Genomic DNA, 14,045 nt, shown 5'->3' on the forward strand with positions numbered 1-14,045 from the left:
CCCCACCCCCTACCCCCATCCCCCCAAAATTATTTTCTATTACCCTTGTTAGTAATAAAATAAACATACAACTGTTTATGGACAATGCAATGAAGAAAGGGAGATTCATGGGGCTGTCTGCACCAAAGTGTTTAATTCTAAAGTCTTCAGAGAGGTATTTTAACATTCCAGGGCTAGTTCTAATTATTGATCCCTGGACGCAGCAGGAAATTACCTCATCTAAGGCTTAAAGTTCTATTTATATGCTTAATAATACCATCATTGATTACTGTGACTGTTCTCTAATTATAAATCCATTATCTGACCCCCCTCCCCACCCCACACACATATAGCACACATACCAACATAAGCTGAAATAAAGTCAGTAGCTCCTGTAAAATAGTGTAGGAAAGAAGAATAAGACTTAAAGGACTGCATTTTATATCCTTCCATCGAATCCATAATCACGCCTCATGACCTTATTCACCAGGGGCCCTAACCCAATCTTCCCCAACTAAAGGATCATTTTAGGGAATGTTTAGCAGCATCTGAGGAACACAAGCAAAATCTCCATTCTCTCTCCCTTGTTTCGAATTTTGACCCAAAGATATAGGGCAGCTTCCCAGCTCTCTATCAATATCAACGGTGGGGGAAGAAGAGGAAGGGGAAGGATAATAATAGGCTGAATAAAATTCAGGGAAATGGAAAGGGAGTATTTCCAATGACCTGGCATTCAAGACCCTCTACAATGTAGTTCCCCCTCACCCATCCTGGCTTTTCTTTCTTTTCTAGTTTATTTCATTTTTACTCTGAATTTAACAAACACCCAATAAAACCACTACTTCTGCATACATTGTAGAACAAAAAGAGAAACAGAGAGGATGATACATGAAATAGCAAATCCCTATTAGGTAAAGCTTGGTTTTCATTTTAAGCATATGATGAATTCAGAATGCAACTTTCAAAGCTGCCCAGCTTGTCTGTGATTCCTTCTGGCCTTCCTTTTGTTCTTTTTTTCCTCAGCGAAACAGGGAAACTATTGTAATCTCCGCCCCCACATCTATCCTAATTGGGGAAAAAGAAAAACACTCATAACAAATACGCATAGTCAAGAAAAACAAGTTGTCCATAATGGTTGTCTCTTTCTGCACCTTGAGTCTCCTTGTTAGGAGGGGAGCAGCATACTTTATCAATGGTTATTTGGAATAATAGTTGTATTACATTGATCAGTACTTAAGTCTTTCAAAGTTGTTTTTCTTTACAGTGTTGTTGATATATTATATAAATTATTCACCTGGCTCTGGTTCCTTCATTCTACATTGTTGTGGAGTCATTTTTCAGTCGTGTTTGACTCTTCGTGACCTCATTTGGGGTTTCCTTGACAAAAATACTGGAGTGGATTGCCATGTCCTTCTCCAGCTCATTTTACAGATGAGGAAACTGAGGCAAGCAGAGTGAAGGGACTTGCCCAGGTTCACACAGCTAGTAAACATCTGAGGCCAGATTTGAACTCAGGAAGATGAGTCTTCCTGATTCTAGGCCAGCACTCTATCCATCAGGCCACCTAGCTGCCCCTTCTCTCTGCAGAAGCTCTGACAAACCTCAGGGTTTTCATGCAAAAAGAGCACAAAATGTTCCCTGCCTCCTGACAAAAAAAAAAAGATAGATTTACAGAGAAGACAGAGACATATATTTTGTGGTCATGGAAAATGTATAAATTTGTTTTACTTGACTGTGTATGTTGTTACAAGAGTTTTGTTTTTCTTTTTCTTTCAATGGAGGATGAAGTAGGAACGAATCAGGTGGATTTTTTTTCCTTTAAAAGATTTAATTTATTTTATTTAAAGCAGGATGAGATACAGGTCAGCTAAGCGTCACAAAGCACCCGCCCTGAAGTCAGGAGGACCTGAGTTCAAATCCGGCCTCAGACACTTGACACTTACTAGTTGTGTGACCCTAGGCAAGTCATTTAAAGCCCCTCCCCCCTATTGCCTCACCAAAGTAGTACTAGATAAATCAAGGTATTGACAAAGGAAATAGGTCAATCATGTAAACTATTTAAAGAGGATTAGATTAGAAATTTCCCACTTAGACCCCTATATCTTGCCTTGAGTTACAGCTATCTGAATCCTGATCTTATCCCCTTTCTAGACTGTGAGCTTCACAAGAGATCATATCCTCTCTGTCTCCTCCAGAGCATGCAACACAGGGCCTTATTCAAAGCAGATCTAAATAAATATTTGTAGATATCAGTGAGAAGATGGGTTAAAAGTGGGGACACATGACTAGATGCCAGTTCAACTGGAAAAAACAAAAACCAAACCAAACCTGGGACTCTTATTGAATCGCAAACCCAGGGAGAGTCAGAAATGTTCCATGATATCTGAAAAACCTTATACTTCAACATTTTGATTGACCTCCGATCATATCAGTACAGGCACTCCTTCCATCGGCCCTAACTTTCTCAGCCTGTGCGCCCAGAAATCCCCACAGAAGATCTATCTCATTATATAGAAGCCTTTCTCTTTTGAGGTCTTTGAGCATGTTCTGGGTACTAGGGCAACACTCATGCTGTCCGTCTATTATTCGTCGCTCTTACCGTATAACTGGCCCATCTTCTTTCCTGATCATACATTTCCTTAATATTATCTTTCATGCTACTTCTTGCATGAAAACTATCATGAGTAACATACCACAGCCCACATACTCACATCCACTGAGCATCTCTCCATTTCTCTCTGGGTCACCTACATTTATGATTCTTTGAAGATTGTCTCTAGCCAGGTAGCATCACAAAGAGAATGCTAGTGCTAAAAAGATGGATATTTGTGTCGAAGAGGTCATTAAAAGTAATTCACACTTCTCTAAATCCAATCAAATCCATTCTCTTATTCCTATTCAATTTGGGGGCCTGTTATTTGTCTAGGTGCAATACCTATCTAGGCATTGTTAGCACTATTGGACTAATCCAAGGAGCCATTCATCCAAATGCATGTCAAGGTCTGGATGATTTATATATGCTCCCTGTCCCTGTGTTTTTTGCTACATGGCATAATAAATATCCAATCTCTTATGAGGGGCCATGAATTTGGGAGATCCTATAGAATTTGTAATGCAAACACTACAAAAACAATGTAATTCACCAAGACAAGCATCTAAAGGATTTCCCAAAACGAATTGTATCTGTCTTCTATGTGGGATTATCTAGGTCTCATAACAAGCTTTCTGTAGGTAATTCTGCCCCTTCTGTTATTCTCCAAATTCATCCATTATTCTCCTCTATAAAGTCCAGCAAATGAACATCTATTCTAAATTGTTGCGGCTCTTGGTTGTCACGTCTCTCTACTTGGCAAGATCAAGCATGTCATTGTTGAGGTGGTAGAGGTAAAGGGTTCCTTGGGCCTCCCCCTTATGGTGATTGCTTTACATCAGTTACATTTCTCCAAGGAAATGATGATAGCAGCTGACATTTATGTAAGATTTACAATGAACTGTAGACAAATCATCTCTTCTAACTCTCACAACAGCTCTGAGTGGTATGATTAGCTCTGTTTTGCAGGTGGGAAAACTGAGACTCAGAACGGTTAGGTGATTTGCATACGGTAATATAGGTAATAGATAAGGTGGCACAGTAGATAGAGCACTGCGCCTGGAATCAGGAAAACTCATCTTCTTCAGTTCAAATTCAGCCTCGGACACTGACTAGCTGTGTGACCCTGTGTAACCCTGTTTGCCTCAGTTTCCTTATCTGTAAAATGATCTGGAAAAGGAAATGGCAAACCACTCCAGTATGTTACCAAGAAAACCCCCAATGGGGTCATGAAGAGTCGGACAACAACAACAGAAGCCATATTCAAGCTCATATCTCTCTTGTTTGCAGTTCGGTGCTCCTTCTACTATACCATACTGCCTTTCAGAATCAATGATCGTCAGAGTCAAAGTTTTTTTTTTCTTTTTCCATTTCCTATTTTTCAATATCAACAACTTGTTTAAATAGATCTTATTAGAGCTACTGCAATTTCATGCAGCATCTTTTCATTTTTTTTCCTTCCTTCAGTCTGGTGTTTACTTTGGCTGTGACTATTTTGGCTATTTCAGATGTGACTTAAACGTCTGTAACCAGTCATTTCACTGCCCGTTAAGATACAGCCAATTTCATTTTTTGTTATACTGTTCAATACTCGCCATAATTAGCCCCTTCTGACTCTCTTCTTAAAGAAAGCATTTATGATATACAAGTAGAAGTCAACCGAATGAAGAATCCACAGCAGAATATCACCGCCAGACCGAGAGAAGAAAGGTAGCATCAGCCACAGTCAAGAACAGTTCTCAGTAGTCTGCAGTAGCTGCCCACTAAAGACCACTTTTAATGTCCAAACCATGGGATACACAGCCCCATTCCCCAAAGGGCCACACCTCATTAGTAGCTGCTTGGCCACAGGTTCAACTCCCCTAAGGCTACAGACACAGCCTGGTTCTACCAGATGGGCCAAGCCCAAGCCACCTTTCATGTTGGACCAATGAACCAATAGCTCCAGGGTCACATTCAGATGCAGCTTTCAAGCTCTTCCCATGTGACCCTATAGCAAGGAGCAAGGTTTAAAAAAAAAAAAGAAAGAAACTTCCATTGACAATAATATTAACATTAGATAAAAAATGTTACAACTTTTAGAAGAATCAGAGTGGTGTTACAATGTAGAAACACAATAAGAAGTCCTACCCAGCCAGTAATAGAGACAATCCTTCAGTCAGCCAGTCAGTGAATAAGCATTTATTAAGAACCTTCAAAGACTAAGAATTTACTTTTTTTTTGAGAGAGAGAGAGGTATTATGCACCATTATTGATGACCCCATCCAATTCTAGCTTAGGAGCAAGGCAAGAGCCTTGTCCTACATGGTGTAGGTTAGCAAAATATGCCATTTTGCAGGGAACATGGTTTGAACCATCTCTCCTACAGTGGCTGCTCAAGGCACCATGCAAATGATTTTCCTTGAACTTGGTTCTACTTGAGCACAAATCACAAGTACTTACCAGGCAAGCTGGTGGGAGGAAGCTGTTCACTCTGGAGATACTCCACAGGCCTTCCAGGTACTGCTGAGCCTGGATGGTGACAGAACTCAAGGTACCACCTAGGCCTGTGGGAGCCACAGTGACTTGGACACTGGAGTTGGGAAAGCCACCAGAGCCTGGGGGCCATGCCAGGGCTTTTTTCCTCTCTGCCCCAGGGAAGAGAGAAGCCTGTTGCTTCCCCACTTGCCCTGAGACTAAAGGCAAGTCTCCACCCAACGAGCAATGGATGGCCGGGTTCTGAGATGCCAAGCGAGCTGGGGCCCCAGGACCATGCAGGTGATCAAGCTTGTCATGACAGGAAGACACTTGGACCATCTGGATGGCTTCTTGCTTAAGCTGATTCAGGTGTGTGGCACACACGTCACAGCGACTCTCTCCTTCCGACCGGTTCCTCTGGAGATACTCAGGCACTTGCAGTCTGTCAAGAATTAAAGCTGAAATTCTTGGGTCCTAGAGAGAAGAGGAAAGACAAAGAGACATCAGTCCTGATGAAAGCAGGAGAGGAAAAGACAAGGAAACAATTGGACCTGCCACTCACAGAGGCTCCTGCAGTCCTCAGCTGGTTAACAAGCTACACACATGTTTCATTTTTAAGAACCCAGTGTGAAAATAATTATCAGAGCTTAATAGCTGGGCTTGGGGTGTCCTTAATAACTATCCATTCACTTGTGTTCTTAATTAACTGTCCTTTGGAAATCACTAACAAGACTGTGTTGTCCTTGCTCCCAGACAACCTAGGGCTCTAGAAAACCACAGCGAACCAGAGGAGATGAGGATATCACCAGCTCTTCTTTTGGAACCTTGGACCCTCCAGAGTGATCACAGAGTTCTAGAACTGGAAAGGCCCTCTGTGGCCATAAGATACAACCCACACCTGAATAAGAATCCCCCCCAGGATATATCACAAAATGGTTGTCCAGTCACTGCCTCCTTTAGTGGCCCTTTCCACTTTAAGATGGCTGCTATTACTAGCAAGTTTTTCCTCCTATCCAGCCAAGGTCTTCTTCTCTCCAACTCCCATTCATTCCTCCTGACTCTGACTTTTTTCAAGCACAAATCATCTTCAGCATGACAGCCCTTCAAGTACTGGAAGACAGCAATTATTTCTGCATTTGGTCTTTTCTTTTCCATACTAAACATGCTCAGTTATTTTAACCAATCCTCATAAGATCTTTGATCCTTTCGTCATCTTGGTCACACTCCTCCAGATCTCTGCCAACTCAGCCATGTCCTTCCTAAAATGTTGATTCCAGAATGGAACCACCTCCAGCCATGATCTGACCAGGACATAGAACCTCAGAACTATCCTTTTCCCTACTCAGCTACTCAGTAGAACAAATTCCACTAAATCCTAAGCCAGAAGGGAACTTGAAAGATTACTCAATCTAAGAGTCCTTAATCTATGGCAGTCTGGTAAAGGCTTTGGACTCCTCAGAATGTTTTTAAATAATTAATTTGTTCAATTGTTCAGTCATATTTTAGTTGTGTCCAACTCTTCATAATTCCATTTGGGGTCTTCTTTGAAAAGACACTGGAGTGGTTTGCTATTTCCTTCTCCAGCTCATTTTACAGATGAGGAAACTGAGGCAAAAAGGGTTAAATGTTTTGACCTGGAGCCACATAGCTAGTAAGTATGTAAGGCCACATTTGAACTCAGGTCTTTCTAACTGTAGGTCCGGCACTCTATCCACTTCGCCACCCAGTTGTGCATATATGTGTGTGTGTGTGTGTGTGTGTGTGTGTGTGTAGACATATGTATGTATGTATGTATAGATATATAGACATGTGGATTGTGGATGTAGGGTGTATGGCTGTATATACATATGTGTATTTATACACATATGTTTACATATGTATGTATATGTATATATTCCTGCTTAGCCCTTCTTCTAGCAGAAAAACCCAATTACAGGCCTGGCTCTGCTCCTGTCACGTAATTGATTGAACAAGAAACACATGGTATTCACATGGTCGACTGCAATAATGACTTACACTCCCAAGAAACCAATTTAACAACCACACCTATCAAATGACTTCCAATCTTCTCTGACTCAAATTTGCTTGACAAGAGGGGGTAAGGGGCATAGGTTGATGGGGCCAGAGAGTGCCAGGTTTTGTTCTGAGGTTACCAGTTCAGAAATACTATCTGTCAGGAAACTCTGGCCAAGCAGTTGAGTGTAATAGAAAGAAAAGAAAAGGGGGGTTAAAACCACTAGATTTGGAGTCAGGAAATTCAGGCTCTTGTTCTGGCCTGGCCATAAATCTTTGTGGCCTTGGGTAAGTCCCTTCCCCAATCTGGGCCTCAGCAAACTTCTCTGGAAAAAAAAAGGGGGGGGGAAAGGCAAGGGGGGGGAGCTGAATGAGAAATCCTCTAAGGTTTCTTCCAGCTCTAAATCCTAGGAAATATCTTCTCCAACAATTCTTTCCCAAACTTTCCAGTTCCTCAAAGGGATTAACAGAAAAAAAACTAATCTAGCTCCCAAAGATCAGACTGGAAAATAAAATTGATCAATTTAATGTCCTCCAAACAATTAAAGTTCAGTGAAAAATCACAGTGCCTAAGAATTTGTTTGGGGGGGGGGGGTAAGGGCATTTCTCAAATGGTAATTTACTTGATGACCAATAAACACCAATTTATTAAATAACTACTATATGCCAGAAACTGTGCTAGGTACTGGGATATAAATACAAAAGTGAGACAACCCCCTCCCCCAGAGAACTGTCACTTTGAAGTCTATGACTTTCGGTACATCATCTTGCCTATTTGGGCCTCAGTTTTCTCATTTGTAAAATGCATGAATCCAACTGAGTCAGAGGTTCTTAAACTGGGGTCTGTGGATTTTTTTAAAAAAATGTTAAAAAATGTACTTCATTATAATTGGTTCCTTTGGTAATCCTCTGTATTTTATATTATATATTTAAAAACATTATTCTGAGAAAAGATCCATCAGTTTCACCAAATAGCCAAAGAGGTCCATGACATATAAAGGTTAAGAACTCTTGGACTAGACGAGATTATTTTCAGAACTAATACACTATGACATCCTACCACACTGTTGGCAGAGACACCAGGACTAGGCCAAGGGTCTCCTGACCCCTGTGCTCTTTCTAACAGTTTGCACATATGGCTGTCAAGGAAGAACTTTTCTCCCTAAAGTTAAGGAAGAAAAGGACTAGGGAAGGGCACCAGCTTATGTTCAGCAAATTTTCAATTTACCTGTGAATCTCTTCTAACTCTGCCTACAGAAAACAATCCCAGAGCCTCCACAAAATTTCTACAAGCAAGAAATTTCCAACCTTTGGCCAGTGGGAGGATGAAAGGAAAGTTACCATTCAGCTCAGCTCAGCTCAGGCCTGGCTGTAATTGCTGGGGGTGCCTGGTGGTGAGCCCCTGACTTGCTAAAAGTCTCTGAGGAACCCTGGACTATCTCCTAGAGGGCTCTACTCAATGGGAATTGAGGACTCAGTTAATGCTACCTTTGAAGTTCCCTAGGACTTCTGGTCCTGATTAAAAATCCTCTTTCCTATCCCACAGAAAGTTTACAAAGTTCGAAAAGCCAGGGCTAGATCAAACACAGCCCTCTGTCCGCCTGGGGAAATATGCTTTCATTAACAAAGGGAAATCTTCTTGCAGAGCTCCCATTAGAAAGAAGCTGGCCCCTCAGAGAATCATAGAATGGAAGAACTGGGAAAGGCTTTAAAACAAAGAACCCAGAGTGGAAGTTCTGGGAGGGACCTTAGATTCAATCAACAAGCATTTATTAACCACCTACTATGTGCTAGGCATGTGCTAACTGTTGGAGATACAGATATAAAAAAGATGAAAGAATCTCTGCACTCATAGAATAGAGAACGTCCAAACCAAAAAGAACCTTGGTCTAGCGATAATATAGAACATCAGTGTTGGATGAAAGAGGCCCAGAAGAGTCCTTAATACCGCTAGAGCTGGATGGGACCTCAGAGTTAATATAATAATAATATAATAGCTAATTACATAATTAATAGGTTACATAGCACCTACTATGGGAAAGACATTGTAGTATTTGGTCCTCACAACAACCCTGGGAGGTAGATGCTATTATTATCCTCATTTTTACACATGAAGAAACTGAGGCAAACAGAGTTTTGTCTTGTCCAGGGACACACCTCCAGTGTCTGAGGCTGGATTTGAACTCAGGAATCCAGGACTATCCTAACTCCAGGCCTTGAGTTCTATCTTTTGTGCCATTCAGTGCAATTCCCACATTTCCAGATGAAGAAGCAGAAGCTAAGGGTGTTTGGATGCATTCGAGGCAGGACCCAGGAGCCCAGAGAGGTGAAAATAATTTGCCTACTTGCCCACATTCACAGTGAGCTCCCCTCAGAGCCCTGGTCTCCTAACTCCTAGCCCCGAGGTTCCTCCCTCACCATGGAAGTCTGTATATACCGGTCCACCTCTGTTTTTCCTCTTAATTCCACTAATTGGAAGAGAGTCAGAAAAACACCAGCTAGGCGTCAGAGCCAGAAATAAACTGTATTGGAAGAAAGATTGAAATATCCCTTCCTGTTGAGGAGAAATTCTCTTTCCAAGGCTGTAATTCAGGCTGCCCAGGGCTGGCCAGCTGCTGCCCTCCTCCCTAGCTCTCCCCAGGGGCCAGCTGCAAGCTACAGGTCTTTTCCACAGTGGGGGGCCAAAGCCAGCTAGCCAATGGGTGGGTGTGAAAAGGAAAGGAAATATACCGGATGCCCTGTTAAGACCATTAGGCCCCGGCTTAAAAGGCAGCAGGTCCTGCTCCTCACACCCATCCCAACCCTCCCCCCAGCTCCCCACAGCAGGCAGTCTGCTCCATTGTTCTGGGGAGTGTCCCTCCTCCTCCTCCTCCTCCTCCTCCTCCTCCTCCTCCTCCTGCCCGCCCCTTCCCCAGCCCCAAGTCACACTCACACTTTTATGACAGAGAGAAAGGAAAGCAGGCCCCCAGCAAAGACTGGTTCTAGAATCGTAGGACTTCCAGCATCCCCTTGCCCCTCGCAGGGTGGCTAAGAGATTTGCCCAAGGTCACTCAGGCCCAAAACACTGACCGACCCAAGGGGAGGAGACTAAGTCTTCACTCCCACCATGCTCTAACTCAGGCTAGAGAGGACAATTGAGAAGGCAGGGGGAGAAACCACTCACCAACCAGCACTTATTAGACTCTTACTATGTTAGAGAGGGGGGCATTTTGGAGTACTCTACAGCCGGAAGAGATCTCAGAGACAGTCTGACAGGTCCTTTTATAGCATCCCACATCCTGCCTGCTAATGTCCAAGGCAATCCATTCCACTTGTGGGCATTATTAGGAAGATTTTCCCCACATAAATTGCCCAAATCCGCCTCTCTGCTCCCTCCCCACATTCTTCCTGGTTCTATCATCTGCCAAGTAGAACACTAAAACTCACTTTTTACATAGCTTTTCAGACTCCCCTCACTCCCACCTGGGTGAGGCAGGTGGCCTAAATATCCTTATCTCACAGACTGAGGAAACTGAGGTTTGGAAATGTCCCCTGCACCCCCACCCCCATTACTAGCAAGTACCTGAGGATGGATTTGAAGAACTCAGTTTATTTCACTCCAAGCCCCGCCCTCCCGCTACCAAGTACCTCTCAATGCCTTCTCTGAATTAAACAGGTATAACAGTGTCACAGACAGAGCACCAAATTTGGAATCAGAGACCTTGGGTTCAAATCTCATCTCCAATAAGAATAATACTAGCTATAATTCTCAGCTGCATAATGACCCATGATAATCCCAAAGGACTAATGATGAAGCATACTATCTACCTCCAGAGAAAGAAATTATATTGTCTCAATACTGAAGCATGCAATTTTTCACTTCTTTTCTTTTATTCGAGTCTTTTTGTACAAAATGACTAATATGGAAATGTTTTACATGATTGTACATGTATAACCTGTATCTGACTACTTATCATCTGGGGGGGAGGGGAGGAAGGGATAGAATTTGGAACTCAAAACTTTTTTTTAAATGTTAAAAAATTGTTTTAACATAATTGGGGGAAAATAAAATATTATATATTACACTGCAAAAACAAACCCAATAATAGCTAGAATTTATGCTGTGCCAACTATATACCAGGCACTATGCTAAGCTCTTTATCCCATTTGATCTTCACAACCCTGGGAGGTAGATGCCACTATGATTCCCATTTTACAGATGAGGCTAAGAGAGGTTATGTGACTTGTTCACGGTCACACAGTAAGTATCTGACACTGGATTTTAACTCAGATCTTTCAGACTCCAAGGCCCAGTGGTCTCTATTCACTCCACCTAACTGTCTCCCAGTGTCTGTTACTGACTAGCTGTGTGACCTTGGGAAAGTCATTTAAACACTCTGGGGTCCCCTTTCCTCATCTGTAAAACGAGGGGAGTTGAGCATAAGATTGTCTCTAAGATCCCTTTCAGCTTTAAATTCCATGATTCCTTGACCAGATGACAAAGAAATAAAAGCCAGGAACCTCAGCCATGGGAGAGAGCCAGTCTGAATCTCCCCTGGGGAGAGGGTTTTACAAGCAGCAAACTGTGTTTAATGTATTCCCATATGTATGCCACAGACCCTGGGCCTCTGAGGTCTCAGCTTCTTTGCATCCTGAATTGTAACTGCCCCCAACTCAGCGGGAGGCTGAGGCCCCCTGACCTGCCCAGCCCAAGTTTCCACTTCTAGGTTATTGGCCGGTCCAATGACCATGAGCTTGGGCACACTCAGGCCCTGGAAGTTCCTTGGTGGCGGAGACCTAACCCCCTCCCCACGCCACCAGGGTACCCAGAGCCAGAACTGTTCCAAGGGTTGGGAAATGTCACTCCCCATCTCCACCCCTACACACACACACACACACACACACACACACACACACACACACACACACACACACACACACACACACTGTACCCTTGGGAGGAAGCCAAGAGAGATGAAAAAGGGTTCCTTGAGAGGGGCATCCCAGAAAAGATAATAGCTATAAAATCAACCAGAAAGCCTTTCAAATGCCACCAAATCAAAGAGAAAGGACTGTCCCAACTCCCTCCTTCCTTCAAGCTGCCCTGGGGTGACTTCCTTTTTGACCTCAAGGCTATTCCTTACAGATACAGCTAGCCTACCTTCCCCATTTTACAGATGAGGAAACTGAGACCAGAAAAGAAAAGAGAGTTCCTCAAGTAAGTGACTTGTAGGATTTAAGGGCACATCCTTGGACCACAAATCAGCCTTTGCCCCATGCTTAGAGTGCCTTCCCTCATCATCTCCCCCTCCCAGAGCCCCTCGTTTCCTTAAGTGTCTCAGTTCAGGTGCCACCTCCTACATGAAACCTTTCCTGGTCTCCTCCCTGGTTAATGCTCTCTCCCTCCAATTACTTAGGATCATCAGCTTAGAGCTGGAAGAGATCTTAGAAGCTACCTAGACCAACCCCCTCATTTAACATATGGGGAAACTGAGGCCTGGCAAGCTGAAGTGACTTACCCCACGGTCACACAGGCAGTGAGTGGCAGAGCCAAGATCATAAAAGTACCTACTAGTGCTACTAATGGGTCAGGAAGACTTGGGTTCAAATTTAGCCTCAGGAATACTGGTTATGTGACCCTGGGAAAGTCACCTAACCTCTATTTGCTTCCATTTCTTCATCTGTAAAATGGGGATCCTAACAGCACTACCTCCTAGGGTTGTCTGAGGATCAAATGAGAAACTATTTGTAACATGCTTAGTGTAGTGCCTGGCACTCTGTGCCATATTGGTAATCACTATATACATGCCAGCTATTAAAATTGCATCCTCTGTGCCTTGCCAACTTTTGTCACCCCCGTCCTGGGAGATAGTCCAGGAATCAATCCAAAGGAAAATGAGGCTCACTGGCCCACTGTCACACTGCTGTGAACATGGAAACTCCACCTCTATTGAATCTAAATCTAGTGCTCTGCTTTTAAAACTCTTTCAATGCCACCCCCAGGGTCACCTGAGCTTCCCTGGGGAAGCCCCAGAGAAGTCTAGGGTCCCAGGGCCATGTGCCACCACCTCCAAGGGCCTCCAATTCCTTAGGACCATAGGATCTAGAACTAGAAGATCCCTTATGTCTCATGTAATCAGAAATCCTTATTTTACAGATGAGAGAACTGAGGCCCAAGATCAAACAGATAGCAGAGCCAGGATTCAAATCCAGATCTGTGGACTCCAAGTCCAGTGTTTACTCTGCTCTATAACACAGAGGATCTTGGAAAGCCCCAGTTCATTCCCTGGGGGTCCAGATTGTTTTCACAAAGCTTCTGGGCTCTGGACCAAACCCCACCCGCCCGCACTGCCAACACCACCACCACCATCACCACTCTTACCACTTCACTCCACAATCCCAGCCAGCCAGGCAGGAAGTAATGCGTTTAAGTCAGACACCTGAAAGCTGGCTCTGTCCCACTGTGAAACCCACCAAGGGAACCTCCTTCCACCCTCACTTAACAACCATTTGTTTTTGGCCCCAACCCAATCAGCCAGAGAGGAAGCAAAGAGGCATCTGGAAATTCAATGGAGGCTTTCAAATTCTCCCACTTCCCATCTGGAAATCTATCCTTTCAGAAAGTTCACGTTCTGGATCCTGACTGTAGGGTTCATAGAATTTCAGAGATGGAGAAGACCTTGGAAATCCATCTAATCAAACTCTCTTAAAGACTGGAAATTTAAGACCCAAAGCAGGGAAGAGATTTGCTCACACAGGTTGCAAGCAGCAGAGCCAGCATCTAAAACCAGTCCTATAATGACTTCACTCTGTTACTGTTTCCATTGCACCAAGCTGATTTCCTTAAATGTTGCTTGTCTTGTCCAGCCTTTTCCTCCAAGGAGAAATCTCCTTACATGCCCCCACCACTGCCATACCTCTTCAAAGAACCATCAAATGCCAGGACTAGAAAAGCCACAGAACATAGAATGTCCAGACTGGAAGGGGTCTTAAAATACAGAACACAGAACGTCAGAGCTAGAAGGAG

At 43.4% G+C, this 14,045-nt stretch overlaps 1 protein-coding gene across 1 annotated transcript in view; it reads right to left on the reverse strand.

Annotated features, from left to right (window-relative positions):
* The window catches only part of KIF26A (kinesin family member 26A), a 165,588-nt gene that overhangs the window by 100,966 nt on the left and 50,577 nt on the right, over positions 1-14,045 (reverse strand). The window contains 1 exon segment of the mRNA XM_078150387.1: positions 5,012-5,500. Within this exon segment, the coding sequence (XP_078006513.1) occupies positions 5,012-5,500 (489 nt within the window).

Source organism: Phascolarctos cinereus, unplaced genomic scaffold (assembly GCF_003287225.1).
Source record: "Phascolarctos cinereus isolate Bilbo 61053 unplaced genomic scaffold, phaCin_HiC Scaffold_2;HRSCAF=192, whole genome shotgun sequence".
Taxonomy (NCBI): domain Eukaryota; kingdom Metazoa; phylum Chordata; class Mammalia; order Diprotodontia; family Phascolarctidae; genus Phascolarctos; species Phascolarctos cinereus.